The sequence below is a fragment of the Salvia splendens genome, chromosome 2 (assembly GCF_004379255.2).
Source record: "Salvia splendens isolate huo1 chromosome 2, SspV2, whole genome shotgun sequence".
Lineage (NCBI taxonomy): Eukaryota > Viridiplantae > Streptophyta > Magnoliopsida > Lamiales > Lamiaceae > Salvia > Salvia splendens.
Window position 1 is genome coordinate 9,665,909 of NC_056033.1, and position 20,389 is coordinate 9,686,297.

The following is a 20,389-nucleotide window of genomic DNA, read 5'->3' on the forward strand; positions in this document are numbered from 1 at the left end:
ACTTAGGGGCGCAATATATGCATATGAAATACCCAAATTACATAAACTCGCCCACCAAGAGGGGCACAATTACAAAAACTTAATCAATTGCTTCTACCCATTCAATTATATGCGTATTAAATACCCAAATTACGGAAAATCGACCAATAAATCCAACAATTTCATCATAAACCCTAATTTTGCTAAATTAAATCCATATGAAATACACAAATTACGGAAAGTCGACCAAAAATTCCATCAATTTCATCATAACCCGTAATTTCATCATAATCCCTAATTATATACAACAAAACAACAAAAATATACCAAAAATCCATCAATTTAATCAAAAACCCTACTTTTACTAAATTACGGAAAACCTGCCCAAATTAAACATTAAAGGATGTATTTAGCCAAAGTGAAGAACAATTACCGGAATATGGTTGCAAAATGGTAGAAATTCACCGGATTTTGCTCGGATTCGTCGGAAATCGCTTGATTTCGTCGTTTGGTTTCCTCCCCTACTTCTGCGCATTCGTTTCTGGCTGGTTCTGCCTTCTGCCCGGTTTAAAACTCAACGAACGACGCATAAGATTTATGCGTCGCTAAATAAAGACGCATAAGAGTTATGCGTCGTTAATGAACGACGCACAATGGTTATGCGTCAATATCTAACGACGCATAACCCTTATGCGTCGTTTATTAGCGACGCATAACCCTTATGCGTCGTTTATTAGCGACGCATAACGATTATGCGTCAATAACTAACGACGCATAATTATTATGTGTCTTTCTGTTAGTGACGCATAACTCTTATGCGTCACTCCCTGAGGCGGAATACAAGTAATGCTCTTCATTAAAATGGAATTCAATTAAAGTCCTTTACCAAAAAAAAAATTGATCATATTCAAAGAAGGAGATAATCAAGGGGAGTGTGTAACCGCTGCATTGAGGATATGCCTAAAGTAACCTTTACGTATTTTAAAATTAATATTATTAATTACACATGGCATCAAAATCAGCCATTCGATTGAAAAAATCAATGATTTAGGATTCGTTTATATTTTACAAATATTTAGTGTAATGACCTGAATTATAGATGTACGTCTCTTCTCAATCACTACAACACACACTATTTGTACCTAATAACTCAAATAGTGATAAAACTAATTCATACGAATAGTGACGGTATGAATCCAACTACGCAAGTGCATATCCTATACTATCATGGAATTGCATCCCCATTAACTTTTCGCACGCGCGAAAAGGATCACGTGCTTCCCTCAACCCACGTTATTTATATAAACTCAAATAAAAAAAGACATACCTTATATAAATATAAACTAAAAAATATATACTACTATTTTATTTGATATTTATAGTAATGGTGCTTGCTCTAAGTATGTTAATTATCGTTTTTCTAGAAATCGGTACAAGTTCTTCAGCAATTTGTATTTACTTATACTTTAATAAAGTTAACAGAATCTCGTAAAACAACTAGTAGATTATTACTTGATGATTAGCAATAATCTAAATTTCACAATAAAGTATGCCTTTCCCCTAAAGAAGCTTAATTAAAGAGCGTCGAGTTAAAATGCACCTTTGAGGGAAATAATTGTTTGGTTTATTGATTAAATAATTTTTACTATAATTTATACATCCAATCTCATAATACCCACCACTTATATAAAAGAAGGTTAAGTTAGCCTTAGCCTTAGGTCAGGAAAAAGTGAACTCACATGATTTTATATATATGAATTTTACAATGATCTGGCCAAATAGGCAGCGAATCATATAGCTCAATCTAGCCCAATTAAATCCCTCAAATCTTATTTGTTTGAATTATTTTCTTGTTTAAACTTGGTCAGGTCGTGTTTGCGCTTACAACAATGTATTACTAACTGTAAGTCTGCAACCTCATACTCCTTCATAGATTACACAAGATCTTTGCTGACTTTCGTTGATATACACTAGTAGTACATAATATTAAGATCAAACATTCAACATGTATTGACTTTGCGTTTCTTCAGCAGATCCGAACTAACTAAATTAAGTAGGCATCATGCTCAAGTATCAAATGATTTCATGAACATATTATTGGAAGAAAAGGACAAAAGTGTTGAGCTTTGGTGCCCCTTGCATAGCGGAAAGACGTGTACAAAACAAATAAATCAGATAATGATCTATTTGACCGATTATGCGATTAATCAATCCACATGTTAAACATATAATTGCATGCTAGAACGCAAATAATTCATGTTTAAAGAAAGTAAATCCTAAACATGGTTTCTACGGTTTAGAGTTACCGATTTGATTTTTCAAAGAATCGATGATTGCTTGCGCCAGCTACATGATGATCTTCAATACTAGACCACGGATCTTCTGACTGGTTCCCGAGCTGTATTCCGATATCAGGTGGGCTGATCTTATCAAAATACTAGGCCTCGAATAAAGAAGACAGAAAAGTCTCACGGAGGAGAGCTGAAGAAATTTTCGTCCCCTACTCTTTATTGGAGTGGACGAAATTTTTACAAAAATTAAGTAGTAATTCTCTCTCCTTTATTCTCCTATTTATATTAAGTTACATATTGGGCCCAGTCAGGGATCTATAGAAGGTTTTGGATATGACCTCCCCAATTACCTTTTTGCTAATTAAATTGAACCCACAATTTAATACAAGCTTACATTTGAATATTACGAGCAACTACTACAGAAGTAATATTGCACTGCCCATCCAAATCCGAAATTATAAGTAATCCGGGCTTCCTCGTTTAAATGATTTTTTCTCGCGCTTAAGATAGAAATGTCCATTAATTAATTAGTGTCTGCTATAGACTTAATTAATTAACATCTTTTAATTCCAAGAGTGGACTTAGCAAGAAACGCTTATTTAATATTCATGAAATGATTAAATTCCAACTGGTCAGTTTCCGAATAATAAAACCTTGTTCGAGCTCCTCTTGAGGACATTATCAAACCAGACTCACCAGACGCGCGATTCAACATAATAGCAATCTTAGCACCGCCAGATATTAATTACCACTACCCAATATATCATGATTATTGGGTTGCGAAAAACCCGCACCATTTGATAAGTCAAAGTAATGCATAATCAATAACGTATGCTCAATGCTAACGTATGTTGATTAAGAAATGCTTGTTTATCAAGACCTAGTCTTCCAGTAGATAGCATGAAGACATGTCTTGCTGTTAGATTCGTTCAGTGCTATACAACACCAATGTCATCTTATTTCAGTAAGGCTTAGAAATATACGGACTGACATTGCAACCTTTCACGATAAGTAGTCTAAGCCTATCTGAGTTATGAAATTCTTCTTTTTCTTTGTTCAGAACTGACCGTGTTACCTTAAATGGACAACGCCCACAACAGGTCTACTAAAACAAAGACTTAGACTTTGTTTACTTCTTATGCATTTCAATGTTTGTAAAACAAAATGCATAAGCTAACACAATGTAATAATAGTGGTGATTCTATTCGTGCAAAACTGCTCGAATAATACTGAATCGAGTTTAAAGTGAATTGTAGAGTTTTTCGTATACAAACAAGATTCTATTACTGATCGAAACATATTTTTTTAGTATACCAAAGAAAAAGTATTAGCGGTAATTAAGTAAAAATATTGCACGACTTTCTCACCAAATAAACATCGTACAAATCAACTTCTTGGGTAGTATGCCTAATACTACTATTCACATGAATTATGTTGAGAGATAAAATACACTCGAATATTAAACAAAATGAGTAGAATGGTAACTAAAGAGGCAAAAATTAAACTAATCATTTTGCAAAAGTTGTTTCTCACCATAAAATTAAATGTATATAATAACCCTACCATTACCAACAATATTTGATACTACAAAATAAAAATTCTTACAATCTAAAATAATAATAAACATTGAATATTTTTCCAAAACCAATGCAAGTTGCAACTCAATATAGAAATGTAATGTTTGGAAGGTAGCAAAAAGAAAGGGCAAAATAAAGCACACAGTGAAGAGAACAAAGATTGAGTAGGCATGAGAGAGAAGATAAGTTAGTTATTCATAGGTACAAATACAATCAAAGGTGCATGATGAATTAAACAAAGTTCATCCCATGACCATAATTTCATATCCTTTAGCAGATCTATCTTGGAAGTGTTTGACATTCCTCTCTTTCTCTCTCTCTCTCCTTAATCCAAATGGGTCAAAGGTGAGCAGGGCCGGGGCCCACCAATATATTTGTTTGGTTGGATCCATCAAATGGTCATTTACTTTGATGGGTTGGTGTCCTTGAAGTGGAAGATTTGGTCCACCTTTGACAAAATGCCCTCTCTGCTTCACAAAAAAATAGCAATCAAAATTCAAACATGATCGTATATTCAAGGCAACCACTTGTTTTCCCCCATGAAGTATTTTGCGCTGGCCAATCCATTTCTACTCTCTTCATAGATAGTATCTCTTTTAAAAACAACACACATATATACTAATACTGGCTGGAACAATTGATTATTACTAGTAACAAATTAAAAATATATATATAAATCTTAACTAGATTTAATGAAACCTAAAACTAAAGAAATTGACACCAAAGTAGGACACTAATGAGACGCAAGAAAAATATGCATGATGATCTCAAGTTAATGAAAGCACGCAGTTGACCCAATACCAAGACCAAGTACTACATGCTATGTTGAATCTGATTACGACCTAGTATTTCCAAAGGATAATGATTACAGAAAATAGAGGTAGTCAATTTATGCTAGGAGGTTTGAACTGTTAATGAATCATATTGATTGGTTGATACGTATATGCTCAAGAAAGAGTAGAGATTCAACTTCATATTTACACAGTCGCCCATTAAAACACAAACCACACTTCAACTGTATAACATCCCTAAAACCAATCTTACTTCCAAAATACTACCATTAGCTCGGGTGGGTCAAAAAATATCATGCCAAAAAAAAAGAGTGAGAAAGCAAGAGTTCACCTACTGCAGACAGAAGGGTAATCAAAAAAGGCCAAGACAGAAATGTTGCATTTCTGCATACCTGTGTCGTGTTGCTCCAAGCATTTGATGGCAGTAGATTCATCAACATCACAAGTTCTGTCAGCTGCAGCAGCTGAGACAGATGGTGGTTTAAGGGCTGGTGGGGCTGAGGAAACAGGAACGGCCTGCCTTATACATACTGGTGGGACTAATCCACTTGGTCGGCAATGCATCACCTGGGCAGCAGGTGGTGGAAGTGGTGGTGCTGAGAAAACTGGCACTGCTGTCCTCATTGTAACGGGCGGAGCAATCCCGTGGTAAGGTGTCCTGTATTGGTTGACGGGAATGTAAGGAGCTGCCCCAATAGTAGGATACCTCTGAGTATGTGTAGTCCCAACTTCTGGTGATGGCGGACGGGGAGATGTTGTGTTGTTTATGATAGATGATGGCCTGCTCCGAGAAGCAGTTTTCTGGCAGAATAAAGGGAGGATTTTGGATACGGACATTGGAGGGCGCTGTGGACTAGAGGGACAAGGAGTTGGAACTGAATCGTTTTGTAGAAATGGTACAGTGATGTTCCTTGAGTTAGCCACGCCTATCCTTTCCTTCATCCGGTAGTTCTGCAAGGCCCTTGCTATTTTTATCTGTTCTTGTTCCTCATTATTTTCGTGTTCAAGTGAAGAGCCTGCATCTTTCTGTGCCACTGCCCAATAAAAAAATAATGAAAACATGTAAAATGTTTTGAAACCTTTGCAATAGACAACAAAACACCTTGCTTGCAGAACAAAGAGCACACAAGAGAATCGGGGAGAGAACTATACCCAGGGCCAAATTTTTATTATATATTCTGGCATTTCTGCCATGGTGCATGTTAAGTGCATTGTGAGTCTGTGACTATAATATAAAGCATTATGGTTGTGTAAACTATGGAGATATGGATGTAAAACTACACAAAAAAGTTGTCTGTGCTGTTTCTGGAGTCAGCATGAACAATGTACAACGGTGTATAGAACTTACATTGTTTTAATGACAGCCAAGCTGCTAGTGCAGCATTCTTCTCCGCTTGCTTTTTATTCTTAGCAGGTTCTCCCTGAAACGTGATTCCTGCTAATTCCACGATTCCCGTGAAGACGGGTAGATGTCCTAAACCGGATCGACAAATTGTGTAGCAAGGCAATGGTGATCCAACTCTCTGTGCAATCTCTTGCAGGAGGTTCTTATAAGCCCCTGTTTCATCCTAAGCATAAGAACAACAGAAAGAAATTTTAGCTAAGTTTGACAAATTTGAACACAAGGATCAAGAATCCTATGATATCATGTACATCTAATCTTAGATATTCAACAACCAAACTCCTTTTGTTTGAGTTGCACATACCTAAGAAAACCTGCACATCCTTATTGAAACTGTCATATAAACGTAAACCAACTGCATATATGGAATGCTTGGTGTTGTAACTATGCTACTGATGCCTATTCATAACGATCAGGACAAGATATACAGCTTCTAACTGCTTTACTACTGTGCTATCAATGCTTCTTCATTACTACAAGATAAACTTTCATGTGACCTGGAAGAAGTAATCTCTATCATCACGCTACGAGTAATTTTTTTTATCCCTACACCCCTAAATTTTTTACCACAAACCTATACTAATAATAATCTACACCCTTGGCATTGCATGGTTACATGACAATATGACATAGATTCATTACCACAGTCAACGATTTTCAGCTATGCATTGCAACCATGGCTTTTAAAATTCATGTCAAAAGTCAACAATCCTTATTTTATAGCAACCTAATTACTGTTTTTAATGAAGATTAGGTGAGTTCCCTGCATTTTCAACGTTTTCATACTTAATCCGACCTTATTAATGATAGAAATGTACAGAAGAAAATTAATCATTCCCCAGTAACTAACTAGTGCATTAAAGAAAGTGAAACGACATTCATGCCTTCTCTCACATGGTGTTGACTGGTTCCACCTCAATTTGAAAAATGGCGGATCCAGATAAGAAACTAGTATAATCAAGCAATGATAGCGCGTTTTTGTGAATGCAATTGAATAGGCGTGTGAAGTATTTGATGATTATATATGGCACCGAAAGAATTTACTAGAATTGGATTAATGGAAAAAGCTGCAAACTAAAAAGGTGAAGTCAAGGTCACGGGCCAGAATCCATGGCTCCTAATTTTGTTAGTTAATGTTAAAAATAATTTCACTCAATCACCAAATCGGCCGGAGACTCAACGGAACTAATCACGATAAACGCGTGCAGCAAAAATTAGTAACTAATTTTAGCGCGTAAAATCTGAGAGGTAAACTAATCGGTGAAAGATCTAACAGAAATGAAGCGATGGAGAGGGGACGTACGAGGATGCGGGCGGCGAGGGAATGAGAGGGGCCGCGGGAGGAGAGGGAGGCGAGGGCGGCCTCGGCGGCAGCGTGCTCGGCGAGGCGGAGGTTGGAGCAGAAGTGAGGGCTCTCGAAGGACTCGCCGTTGAAGTTGACGACGGCTTTGAATCGCGGCGCGTGGTCGGGGCCCTCTCTTATGCAGGTGTAGGATGGAAGGCTGAAGCAGCTCCTCTGCGCCAGCTCCTGCAGCTGGTTCTTGTACATCTCTCTAAAACCGAGTGAATGTTTTAGACGAAACGGATCAACTCTGTTCTGTTGCAGAAAAGAAATGGTGGCGTTTTATGGAGGAAGACGCTCTGATGTGCGTAGCAGTTTTAAGCAAAAGTTTTGGCTTTTTCACTTTTATATGCGTCCATATGCTCATTGCAGTTTTTCGGTTTCCCATTTCGTCACTATTAATATTTTTATTACTCCTTTAATCCCATTAATTGATGATGTATTTTGTTCAGCACACAATTTTATAATATTAATATGTTAAATTAAATAAGAATAAAATATAGTAGAAGATTATTTTTTAAAATGTGTTAATCTAACTATAGCATTCTATAAAAAAATATGTGTACATTGTTTCATTTTTCATTTTTCATTTTTCATTTTTCATTTTTCATTTTTCATTTATATAAGGTAATAATGGAGGTAATAGAGTCAACTGTATGTGGCCTGGAGATTCTCTGCATTTCTGAAGCCTTTTTCTGCCACTCATCTCTCATTTTCTCAAAATTATTTCACTTTTTGTAATCTTCTGTTTTTTTCAAAAAAAAAATCCAAATTAATTGTACCACTATTCACTCTCCCCTTTTTCAGTCAATTTAATCTTCACAAACAATAGAGTGTGTGTTAGCAAATATGGCAATGCTGCATGTAATATTATCATATGGTTGATTTTGCTATTTGCACGTTAGTTTATATCGTGGTTGAACGCATCTCATGTAATTTTTTTTATTACCATTATTTTAACGATATAAATATGTCATCTGATAAAATTAGTGTTTTAATTTTCAATATGCTGCTTAGAGGACGAAAGTTGCACTTTGTTACTATTATAAAGAGGAAATGAGTGTGAGTTATAATAAAGGTCTTGAAGAGATGTAATGATAGGCTGATAGGATATTACATTTGAGGACTCAATTATTACCTACTTATATAGTTTAGTATGGAATAAAATATGAAAGATTCAGTTTGTAACGTGGTTGTTCAAACACTTATGATCAATCGAGTTGGAAGACTGCAATTACCTTATGATCACGTCAATGTAACGCTTCGTTGCATGGCATAAATAAATTCACACCTTTCTTATATTTTTTAGAAAAGCATATTCCAGAACCTCCAGTCTCCATCCATCATTGCTGGTTCTTCAAATTTGTAATAATATCCGCTAATTTACTTCTAATGTTTAAAAACTGCAAGTCAGATATAACGGCAATACTAATATACTACTCCACTAGTTTATTTAGTATAGTATTGTACTTGCTTTGAAATGCTTACGATTCCAATTTGACCTCCAAGTAAAATTAAACAATGTAGAAAATACTAATAGCGATTTCGGTAATAATTAGCAGTGCGTTGTGAAGCAAACATGATTAGAGATTTAGAGTGGAGGCAAAAAAAGCAAAACAGAATATTTTGAAATTCGAGGAGGTTGGTTTTCCATTTAGAATAAGGGGACGCAAAAGTAAAACTAAGTTGGAACAAGTCAATTTACTAAGACCATGTTTATCAGCAACCCCCAACTCAACCCAACCATCCACTTTTTCAATATTTAATTTATTTCTATCTCCTCCACATCATCTTCCACATCATTAATATTCATCCAACCCAACCATACATATTTTCATGGTTTATCAATGACCATCCAACCACACTATTATATATTTATTTTTACATTATTTTTAATACTATTATTATTACATGAAATACTTATTATTGTAAATTTATCGAAAAACGTAATAAATGACAAACTAAAAATTATAAAAACAAATAAATAAAAAACATAAATTACATTCATTCAAATACGAAATTGAAAATACATAATTAATACCAAATTTTTGCCCATATATGCTCTACCAAATCGTTTAGCAGAGCTTTGAAATTGCTCAGAATTTGGAAAATCATCAAAGCTAGAGAAATAATCTTGAGAAGGGTTGAAGTCTTGGGAAGGGTTGAAGTTTTGGGAATCGGAGAATATATTATTTTCATCATCCTCCATAGCTAGCAGCAAGGGAAACTAAAAAATATGAAATTCTACTAAACAATAAGGATTATAGGAGGAGAAAATATGATATTTTTTTGTGTGCAAAACTATAGCAAATGTGGTCTCTATTTATAGAGGAAGAAAAATTATGAATTTTGGTATAAATTTTATAATTTTTTAATATAATATATTAAAGATATATTAATTATTAAAAATAATAATATCAGCCAATGAAATTGTGCCATTTGGCACAATCTCATTGGCTGAGTGGTTAAATGAGAAGAGAGACAGAAGGTGTGTTTGAGGAGAGAAGGAGACTTGGGTCGAGGAGAGAGGGAGACTTGGGTGTGAATTAATTTTTTTTTTTAATTGCATTACCTACATGGCAACCGACCCACCCATCCCGATAAACATGGTCTAATTCAGTGGGGAGCAGGATATAAGATTATAATTATAATCTTTGACTTTTCAAATTCCTTATATGCCCCTGCTGTGATTAAGAGCATCAGCAATGACGCCTGTCCCGGCGGAATTCCGACCGGCGTGCCGGAATTCTGCGGCGGACGTCCGCCATTGTGCATGGTATGCACGGATTCGGAATTCCGCCGAGGACACCGCAGTTCTGCGGCGTTTACGCGGAATTCCGTCGCGACGCCGCGCGGACGTCCGCCATTGCGTTGACTCCACAGACGTCCGCGCGGAATTCCTGTTTATTGCATTAAATGTTTTTTTTTTAAATTTCTATTATTACGTCCCGTTGAACTTCATTTCATTCGCACTACTTGTATTAACGAGTATCTATCTCTCTCTAAAAATACCTTCTTTTGAAGAACAATGGAGCACCACGATAGCGATTTCCCCTCCACTAGCGAGTCACCGACGCCTTATATTCCCGTCGGCAGGAGTGCCAGAATGCCGGGGATGATGCCCGGAATGTCGGGAATGATGCCCGGAATGAAGCTCCAAATGTCGGGGATGATGATGCCCGGGATGATGCAGGGATCGCATGTCGCTGCGGGGGGAGTAGGCAGGAGGTCTCCCAATCGCCGGTGGACAACGTCTATCGGCCCTATACGGATTTACTGTCGACGGACAACCCGACGAGTTCTCCTCTCGAGACTTAGTTCACTGGCAATGACACGTTCTCGCTCGAGGAGTTGGGGCTTTCTCCGATCCGGGATTCTCCCACCGACGCGCCACTGGCGATAGTGAGGAGGGGGAGGCCAGGGCGAAGGAGGGGCAGGGGACGGGGCGTCCCGATGTACGGTGGTGAGGAGGGGGCCGCTGAGGTGGGGGAGGGATCCAGCAGGAATAGGAGGACCGTCTGGATCATGGACGAGTGCGTCGCGCTGGTGAAGGCGTGGGTCAGTGTAGTGGAGGATCCTTACGTCGGGGCGAACCAGCACATCGACCGGATGTGGTGGCGCATTAGCCAAAGCTACCTCCAATTCAAACCGCCAGGGGGGAAGGCTCATAACGGAGAGCAATGCCGGAAACAGTGGGATCGGCTGAAGAGACAGCTCAACCGATTTGCCGGCATTTACACAAACAACCTCTGCTAGGCAACCAGCGGCATGTCTGCCAAGGATGTGAAGCTCCTGTCTCATCAGCAGTTCCCCGACACTCAGTTGGGCTTCGGGGAATTCAAATATTGGCCGGTGTTTCTTGTGGTGCAGTCTTCGGCCAAGTTCACTGCTGGTGTTGAATCCGGCTTGCCGAAGCGTACGAAGATCAGCGACTCCGGAGAGTACAGTAGCAGTGCCGGTTCCGCGGAACTCCCCCCGCCGAGGCAGAGTTCCCGACACCCACATCGTCGGCCCACCGCCGTCGCCCGGTTGGGCAAAAGTCTGCGTCGCGGATGGCAAGGGGAAGCACCAGTGGATCCGCCGAGACCCAATCGGCAGCACCCGCCCAAAACGATCCCGAGAACCCCTCATTCGCCCGCATCGCGGCACATGAAACCTTGTTACGTGCAATGGTTGAATGGCGTCAATCGACCGACCCACATTACAAGCGGTCGCTTAAACCCCTCATCAACAGTATGCGGCGCGATTTGGGATTCGGAGACATGTCGGACGGTGATGGTGAGGGGGGTGGACGGCGGCGGCAGAGACGGCGACGGGGAATCCGAGGAGTGAGAAGCCGGTTTTTATTTTAATAATGTAATTTTTTTAGCAATTATGTATTTTTTTTTAATGAAGTATGTTTTTTTAAAATAAAGTAGTTGCATTTTCTCCGTATTCGTGTCGACTATGTAATTCCGTAAATTTCTTACTTCCGGAAATTGTTTAATTTGTGAATTTGTAAATTTTTTTAATTGTGGAAAGTCCTTGGGGATATTCGCCACTGTGCAGTGGGAATTCTTTATGACGTGGCAGTGCAGTGGGAAGTCCATATGACGTGGCAGAAGGTGTTTTTGAGAATTCCATGAGGAATTCCGCGCTATTACTGATGCTCTAATGCAAAAGGGAACATCCCAGAGAAAGACCCTTGTACTTTGGGTAAATGTATAGTGATGATGGACAGTATGATTACCAATATTTTACTTCTTATTTTGTTGTCAGGAGTTTTTATTAAGTTATGCATTTTGATTAAGTTTACATTTCTTTATTTAGTTTTAAAATAGTGTCATTTTAATTGAGACATTCCAGAAATGAAAAATGAGCCTAATATAGGAGTGTAGAGTTATGATTGTTAGTATTATCCATTTGCCCTTGTTTCTGATAGGTAAAAGATAATTGAAATCCTAGTCTTACTTACAATAACGATACTTATTTTATGCAAATTCGGTAAAGAATTCATTTAGATTCAAATAAAAGCAGTACTGTACTTTTATATCCATGATTCGTTACCAAAATTGAGATTAATGGGATCTAAAGGTTGTTTAAAAAATCATACAGTACTTTATTATACAACCTAGTATTATGGCTTTAAAGTAGAAGCAGAAAGTGAAAGATGAATCCTATTCCTATCTAAAGCAATGCTAAACTTTCCCCCTCTTATTTCTTTCTATTAAACACTGTTTCTTTTTTCTTTATTCAGGCCTTTTTTGTAAGTGAACTTCAAAAATCTCCAATGCGAATGTATTTTTTGTATTAGGAAGATGAAACTCTTTCGCCACATACGATTTAATCTATCAATCTACAACTGAAGACATTCTTTTTTTCATGAAGAATCCATTGTCAAAATTAAAAGTCTTGAATTTTATCAAATTGTTATTCATTTCTTGCTTTGGCAATTGGGAAATGTGAGTATTTGGGTCGATTTCGTAAACGAGCCCAAGCCAATTTTTCTCCTGGAAATAAACGAATTGAAGATGTAGAATGTGTGTTTTATTTTCATTTCCTTAAATATATAAGCATGGAAGATTGTTGGGCTATACCTTAGGGATTTTATCTTATTAGATAGGGTTTTAAGAGGTGGAGTAGCAAAAATAGTAGAATTAGTATTTAATAATGGGGCAATTTCTCACCCAACCTAACCTTCTACGCCTTATTAAATCAAACAAAGCCTTATTCTCATTTCAATTTATCCACGTATTTCCATTTCAATCCATACCACCATCACCAATAGACCAATACAATCTTCTGCAATTAAGTCTCAATATTATTTTCGACTTCTTCGATTAATTTAAAAGATTTCAAATTTTAAAATGTGTTATATCACCATACATAGTAAATTTTTAGTCAGCAACTCAGCGGTATTCATCGTGCCATAATATTGTTGAGATAGTCCACCACATATGGAAGCCACCAAAGTTGACTAAGAATGTCAACAATTGTAGGTGAGCAATAAGGGCATTAGCAATGGGGAGCCCTGCACCGCCATGTCATCCTTTTTATTCTCTTACACTTCCGCCTGCAGTGGGGCGCCCTAAGCATTTTCTTTTATTTGAATATTTAAATAACTACAAAAATTAGGAAAAAACTTCATTTCATTTATAAAAATTAATACATTACAATACGAATTAAAAAAATATGCAAACTCAGCAACGGCGGTTACAGGCCCACACTTCTTCAATCATGTCATTCATAAGCTGAGCATGGTCTTATTGGTTGCGCATTGAGGCCTATCTAGATAGAACATCATTGAAGCCCATCGGCGCGGTCGCCGTGCTGGAGGAGCTAGATGCACCTTCATCATCGTTCCAGTCGGTGATGCTCCCACCTTCATGCTCGACTATCATGTTGTGCATGATTATGCACTCATACATGACATCGGCGATAACTTCCTTGAACCAGAGACGAGCCGGCCCTTTCATTATTGCCCACCGTGTTTGGAGCACACCAAATGTCCGCTCGACATCCTTTCGCGCCGCCTCCTACTTTTGCGCAAATAAAACCCTCTTCTCACCCATTGGGCAGCTGATCGTCTTCAGCAAAACAGGCCACCGTGGGTATATGCCATCGGCCAAGTAGTACCCCATGTGGTATTGGCGCCTGTTGGCAGTGAACTCGATGGTCGGGCCGTTGCCATTGCATTGCTCGGTGAAGAGGGTAGATGAGTTGAGGACGTTAATGTCGTTGTTCAACCCGGCTACGCCGAAGTAAGCATGCCAGATCCAGAGCCGATGGTCAGCGATGGCTTCGAGGATCATCGTCGGGTGGTTGCCCTTGTATCCACTAGTGAAGAAGAGAAGGAAGGCATTCCGACCATTATTCCGACCATCTATTCCCGAATCCCGACTCCACTCGACGAGAGCCACACACCTATGGTTTTGTTTCTACATTCTACCATGTGTATAGGCTAGACTCTCTTTGTTGCTCCAAGTTGTAATCTAGGCTTGTATATTTGTTTTAACACCTTGAATCGTACGTTTGATACCAACAATGTGTTTGATAATTAAAATGCTACGGTTTTGGCTAATGATGTAGTGTTGTTAAATCTTAACTATCGTCTCTTTAACATAGCTTAGGATTGATCGTTTGTTGGTATGCTATCGATTTAGAACTGTTCAGGGGATAAATTGATAGTGGATTAAGTAAGTAATTATAGTAGACGACGTTTGTCCCCGCACATCCGCATGAATTAAATGTCGTTGAAAGTTGGTTCATGGAACAAGTGTTCAGCTGACTGTTAACTATACGTCGTAGACATGTTCAGTGCACGCGATTAGGTTGATAATTATAATCCCTTCGTATGTTTCGTTGTAAATGGTGTAAAACAACGCAAGCTTAGAGAGCAACTTGGAGTGACTTGTCTTTCTCGAGTTAAAACCTCATTCCAGTAGCTTAAGTTAGTTAACCTTCTCAAAATCAAAACAAAATCTTTATATGCTTTGTGTAGTCATATTAAGTGTAAGCAATCTCGCCTCCCTGTGGATCGACACTTGAAATACTACTACGATACTGTATTCTTGCAGTAGTGTAGTATTATTAGAGTTAAAATAATTGAACTTGATAATCTTTATTCTTTGTTTAAGAACTCTAAAATATCGCATCAAGTTTTGGCGCCGTTGTCGGGGAGGCAATAGCTTGTTTATGCTTAATTGTTTTAGTTTTTATTTTATTTTGTTTGATTTTTCTTTTTGAGTTTTTTTAGGTACATTGTTCGTGTTCTACGGTGTGATAGCCATCTACCACGTCCGGACTTGAAGACGAAGGAGTGTATTATTTTAGGTAATATTTAGCTAACTCTTAGTTTAGTTTTTAGGTAGTTTAGTTTTTCACTTAAGCACACACTTTTGATAGTACTTACCCCGAAATTGTCGAGAGGTCTCGCTTTCGGTAATTAGGAAATATATTGTGCTTGTGCTTGGTGTATTTTCTGTTGTGTAGGTACTAATAAAAAAAAATAAAAATAGTGAATGCACACGCGATCACAGGGTACACCGCCGTTTGGACTACTCTGTTATCAAAGAAGAAGAAGGGTCAGAGGTTTAGAGTTTGAGATTTTTCCGGACTATCCGAGTCCAATCAGAAGTAACTCACTCTTTGGGTTAAGTGCAGAAAGAGATCAAGAGTCGGATACTGAATCAATGGCAGAGAACAATGAGATTCCACCACCCGTGGGAAGGTTTGGCGACACTCTTAGGTCGGGAATTGAGTACCCGGGGGAGTTCGCTTATGCAAACGACAACGTCAACATTCCACCTCACTACATTAGTTTGGTGAATGGAGGAAATCTTTTCCACGGACGGGATGAGGAAGATCCAGTGAGCCACCTCAATGCTTTTTATGAGCTAACAAACTCGCATAGACCTCCAAACGTGGAGCATCATCGGATTAAGAGGGCCTTATTTCCGTTCTCGTTGAGGGAGAAAGCAAGAGCATGGTATGACTCTCTACCGGGCTACAACATAGCAACATTCCAAGAGTTGAAGACTTTGTTCCTCTTGGAATACAACTCTCCAATGAAGATTGAGAAGTTGAGAGAGGAGATCACTTCATTCCGACAAAAGTATGATGAGTCTTTTGCGGAAGCATGGAAGAGATTCACGGAGATGATAAGGAAATGCCCAAGTCATGGACTAGCTCCGGGGCATGACCTTTTAAAATTCTACAAAGGTCTCAACAATGAGGGCACGGGACTAGTCACTGCAGGCTCAAACGGGAACTTGGATGATTTGACGCATGATGAGGTGAGAGCCTTGTTCCAAAGGTTGGCCAACAATCAAAGGAATTGGCATAATCCAAGAAGAGCGGCTGAGAAGGTAGGAGATACATTTGGTGCTACCAAAGATGCGGAAAGAGTGACAGCCATTGAGGCTCAATTGGCGGACATTAGTACCCAGATGTCTTCAATGACGAAAGCAGTGAAATCTCTTCAACTAACTCCTCAACCTCAAGCAGTGACCGTTATGAAGTGTGGGTTGTGTCAAGGTGGACATCATACTGATCAATGTCCAAGTCTTCAAGGACCACCCGTCGAGGATGTGAACTATATTGGCAACAATCGCCAATGGTTCAATCAAGGCAACCAATACAACAATCAGCAAAATTGGAGGCCTCAACAAATGGGATGGAATCAAGCTGGTCCTAACAACAACTCGGGTAACCAATGGAGGAACAACACTCAACCCCCGGGTTATGAGAAGAAGCCATCGGTCGAGGATCAATTGGGACAGATTCTCTCTTTCATGACTAAGAGTCAAAAGGAGAATGAAAACTTCAAAGAGAAGACGGTGGAAAAGTTTGGTCAGATGGAGACGACAATGAGGAATCTTGAGACGCAGATCGGGCAGCTAGCTACATCATCACATACAAGGATTCCTAACACCATCCCAAGTAATACTGTACCCAACCCGAGAGGCAATGAACAGTGTAAGGCGGTGGGTCTTGAGAAGTGGTCGTGAGTTGGATTCGACACCATCAATGGACGGCCAGGCACTTCCGGCATCTCACACGCAGGGGCGGATGAGATGTTAGGCTTGCATTCCTCGCACGCAGGGGCGGACGAGGCATGTAGGGAAGTCCCGCGTTGTGCAGGGTGCCCAACATGGTCAGAACAGGCTGCATCCGGGCAGCAAGGAAATGGTGTAGAATCGAGAGATAGCGACAGGTCCGAAAAAGAAGGAAAAACGAGTAGAGATGAATCAACGCACAGATGATACAAGTCCGCATTGGACCCGAAGCCATTTAATTTTCCGATTTTATCCCCCCGCCTCCTTTCCCAATCGAGAAGAAGAAGACAAAGAAAATAACTCAAGAGAAAGGACTCGATTGGATGATGAGTATCATTAGGAAAGTCAGAGTAGATGTGTCCTTAGTGGATTTGTTCCTACACTTTCCTAAATTCTCCAAGTTTTTAAGGACCTTATCGCAAAAAAGGAGAAGATACAAGAGGATGGTGTGGTGAGATTGAGCACATTTTGCTCACAATTGGTGAAGGGGAAGATACCTGCGAAGAGACGAGACCCTGGGAGTTGTGTGATCCCATGTGAGATGGGAGATAAAAAGTTCCCAAAGTGCCTACTTGATCAAGGCTCGAGAATATCATTGATGGCTCTGAAGACGGCGAGGTCAATCGGTCTACAAGTGAGGATTGAGTCAATCGATATTGAGCTACAATTGGCGATCACTCAATTGTGAAGCCACTAGGGATCATCATGGATGTCTTGGTGAAGGTGGACAAGTTTGTACTCCCGGTCGACTTTATTTGTCCTAGAGATGGAAGAGGAAAAGGACATGCCTATCCTCTTTGGTAGCCATTCTTAGCGATCGGGGATGTTGTGATTAAGACCAGACAAACACGGTGGTGTTTCGAGTAGATGGTGAAGAGCTGGTGATCGAGCAAGAGAAGCGGAGAAGCGCCTATGGGAGCTTGGATAGAGGTAGACAAGGATGAAGAAGGTCGAGCCAACGACTATAAACAAAGGCGCTGATTGGGAGGCAACCCAAGTTTTTATGTTTTTATTTTTGGTTTCATATGTTGGAGGTTTTGTTTGCTCAATTCTTTCCTCTAACATTTATTTTGAATTGAGTGTTTCTTTTTTGTAGTTTTTGTTCTTTTTGTAGGAGCATCATGGAGAGCGGATTGGAGCTTAGGAGGATGCACACCTGCAAAGGATTTTTACACCCACCCCTCCTACCCGAATGCACTATGGATATCACGCCAAGTTTGGGGGAGTTTTCTTTCCCTTTACTTTATTTGTCTTCTTGCATGCATGCATGAGGACAATGATGCATTCAAGTTGGGGGGGGGGTTGTGAATGATTTGTGATGTATATTTTTGGGTGTATTGCATGATAAAGATGTTTTGAATCTATGTAGTTGACGGGTGCATGCTTTCTTCGGCTTTCTGGTTAGGAAATCTTGCTTAATTTTACTTGAACTTTGAAGCTTAGGATGAATGGAATGAGTGCATGAATTTATTTGAAAGAGCATGTTGTGATTACAACCGATTTCTTGAGTTGAGGAGAGTATGAAAATCGCATGTCTTGTGGAAATTATTTTGGGTTGATTTGCTTTATCAAGTGAACTGCTTAAGGCACTAGGATGAACTCTATGGCCAAATGATCACATGCCTAGTCCATCAAATGATCCCCTAGAAGCCACTTTGAGCTTAATTCCCTATTATTTGTGTAAACACTTAACCGATCACTTAGCTACTTAAATAAGCCTCAATTTAGCCTCATCGATAGACCTTGCTACTATTTGGGTGCTAAATACAAGTTGAGCTTTGTGTTTGAGTTTTGAGTGTGGGTGGTGAATTGTAAAGAGTAGTCATATCTAGAATTGATGTAATGTGAAAAAGAATGAAGTTCTAAGGAAAAAAAAAGACGACCTCCAAATTTGCAAAGTCGGAGGTCTTTTCAAAGAATGAAAAAAAACAATAATAAAGAGTGATGGAATAAAGATAGAGCTTCTATATTTGTTTGATGTAATCTGTCTAGAATAGATCTCAAGTTTAGGGGAGTTCGAGTTGGTCGTAATGTTTTCGTTGATTGATCTTTGGGAAGGAATTTAGGACGAAGAATTTGGCACTCAAATGTGTAGCCTTTGAGCTCACTATCCATACTTATCCTACCTCGTCCCTAGCCCCATTACAACCTTGAAATAAGACCTTGGACCTAATCATTGATGCTTGTGGATGTTGTGTAAATAGCTTGGTAGAGTTAAAGAAGTTCGGTTTGAAATCCGTGAGTCTATGTGATTAGTAGTGCTTGATGAGTCAATGATGACGGTTTGAGTTGTTTGATCGTATGCTTGGACTTACTTTGAAGTGCACCTTGACTTGAAGTTCTAGGGGGATGAGTGATTGTTCTTGAGAGTGGAAAATCTCGATTAGAAATGTTGGGGGTTTAGATTTTGTCACTCACGTCCCTACATGATTCTTTTTGATGAAAATCTCTTTGCGGGTTAGATTTGGTTGATTTTATGTGCTTAAAATGTACCTTGCTCGGGGCCAGCAAGAGCTCAAGTTTGGGGGTATTTGATGCGAAGCATATGTCCTATACTTTATCCCGTAGACTAAATATTTTTATGTTAATTGTAACTCATCAAGTTGTGCTTTTAGTGTAGTTTTGGGTGTTGGAAGCTGGAAGTTCGTCGGAAATGCACAGCTGAGAAGGCAGAAGAAACACCCGACCGGGTGAATTTCCATGCTTGAAACACCCGGCCGGGTTGAAATGGTTTGTGCGTGAGGAGTCCAGAAAGAACACCCGACCGGGTGATTCCCACTTTCCAAAACACCCGTCGGGTGAAATTGTCGCAAGGTCCAGAAGCTAAACGCCCGGTCGGGCGTTTCTACCTTTTTGATTTCGCCCGGCCGGGGCGTTCGGAGTTTCAAGCAGTTTTCAAGCAGTTTCACTCGTCGGTTGAGGCATAAAAACAAGGAAAAAAGGAATCAGAGGCGCTCCACACACGAGATGAGAGAGAAAAACAGAGAGAAAGGAGGAGAGGAAGAAGAGAAGGAAGGCATTCCGACCATTATTCCGACCATCTATTCCCGAATCTCGACTCCACTCGACGAGAGCAACACACCTATGGTTTTGTTTCTACATTCTACCATGTGTATAGGCTAGACTCTCTTTGTTGTTCCAAGTTGTAATCTAGGCTTGTATATTTGTTTTAACACCTTGAATCGTACGTTTGATACCAACAATGTGTTTGATAATTAAAATGCCACGTTTTTGGCTAATGATGTAGTGTTGTTAAATCTTAACTATCGTCTCTTTAACATAGCTTAGGATTGATCGTTTGTTGGTATGCTATCGAATTAGAACTGTTCAGGGGATAAATTGATAGTGGATTAGGTAAGTAATTATAGTAGACGACGTTTGTTCCCGCGCATCCGCAGGAATTAAATGTCGTTGAAAGTTGGTTCATGGAACAAGTGTTCAGCTGACTGTGAACTATACGTCGTAGACATG

The 20,389-nt window shown here is 39.3% G+C and overlaps 2 protein-coding genes and 1 non-coding gene across 4 annotated transcripts; 1 reads left to right on the top strand and 2 right to left on the bottom strand.

The window, feature by feature from the left end:
• Positions 1–3,879: 3,879 nt before the first annotated feature.
• Positions 3,880–7,706, bottom strand: LOC121760755 (double-stranded RNA-binding protein 2-like). 2 transcript variants are annotated; one of them, XM_042156383.1, is made up of 4 exons: positions 7,344–7,706; positions 5,987–6,206; positions 5,031–5,672; positions 3,880–4,317 (listed from the first exon to the last, which is right to left on the bottom strand). In XM_042156383.1, exons 1-4 carry the CDS (start codon positions 7,587–7,589, stop codon positions 4,247–4,249), a joined length of 1,179 nt encoding a protein of 392 aa, XP_042012317.1. In that variant the 5' UTR covers positions 7,590–7,706; the 3' UTR covers positions 3,880–4,246. The 2 variants fall into 2 exon arrangements, with proteins under 2 accessions (XP_042012317.1, XP_042012323.1); XM_042156389.1 differs by having other exon boundaries at positions 3,880–4,314; positions 7,344–7,705.
• Positions 7,707–15,553: 7,847 nt separating this feature from the next.
• LOC121773085 lies at positions 15,554–16,870 on the top strand. Its single transcript, XM_042170009.1, has one exon. It carries the CDS (start codon positions 15,554–15,556, stop codon positions 16,868–16,870), a length of 1,317 nt encoding a protein of 438 aa, XP_042025943.1.
• Positions 15,941–16,047, bottom strand: LOC121793192. The gene has a single exon (XR_006049030.1). It is a non-coding gene; the product is annotated as a small nucleolar RNA R71 (small nucleolar RNA).
• Positions 16,871–20,389: the final 3,519 nt, after the last annotated feature.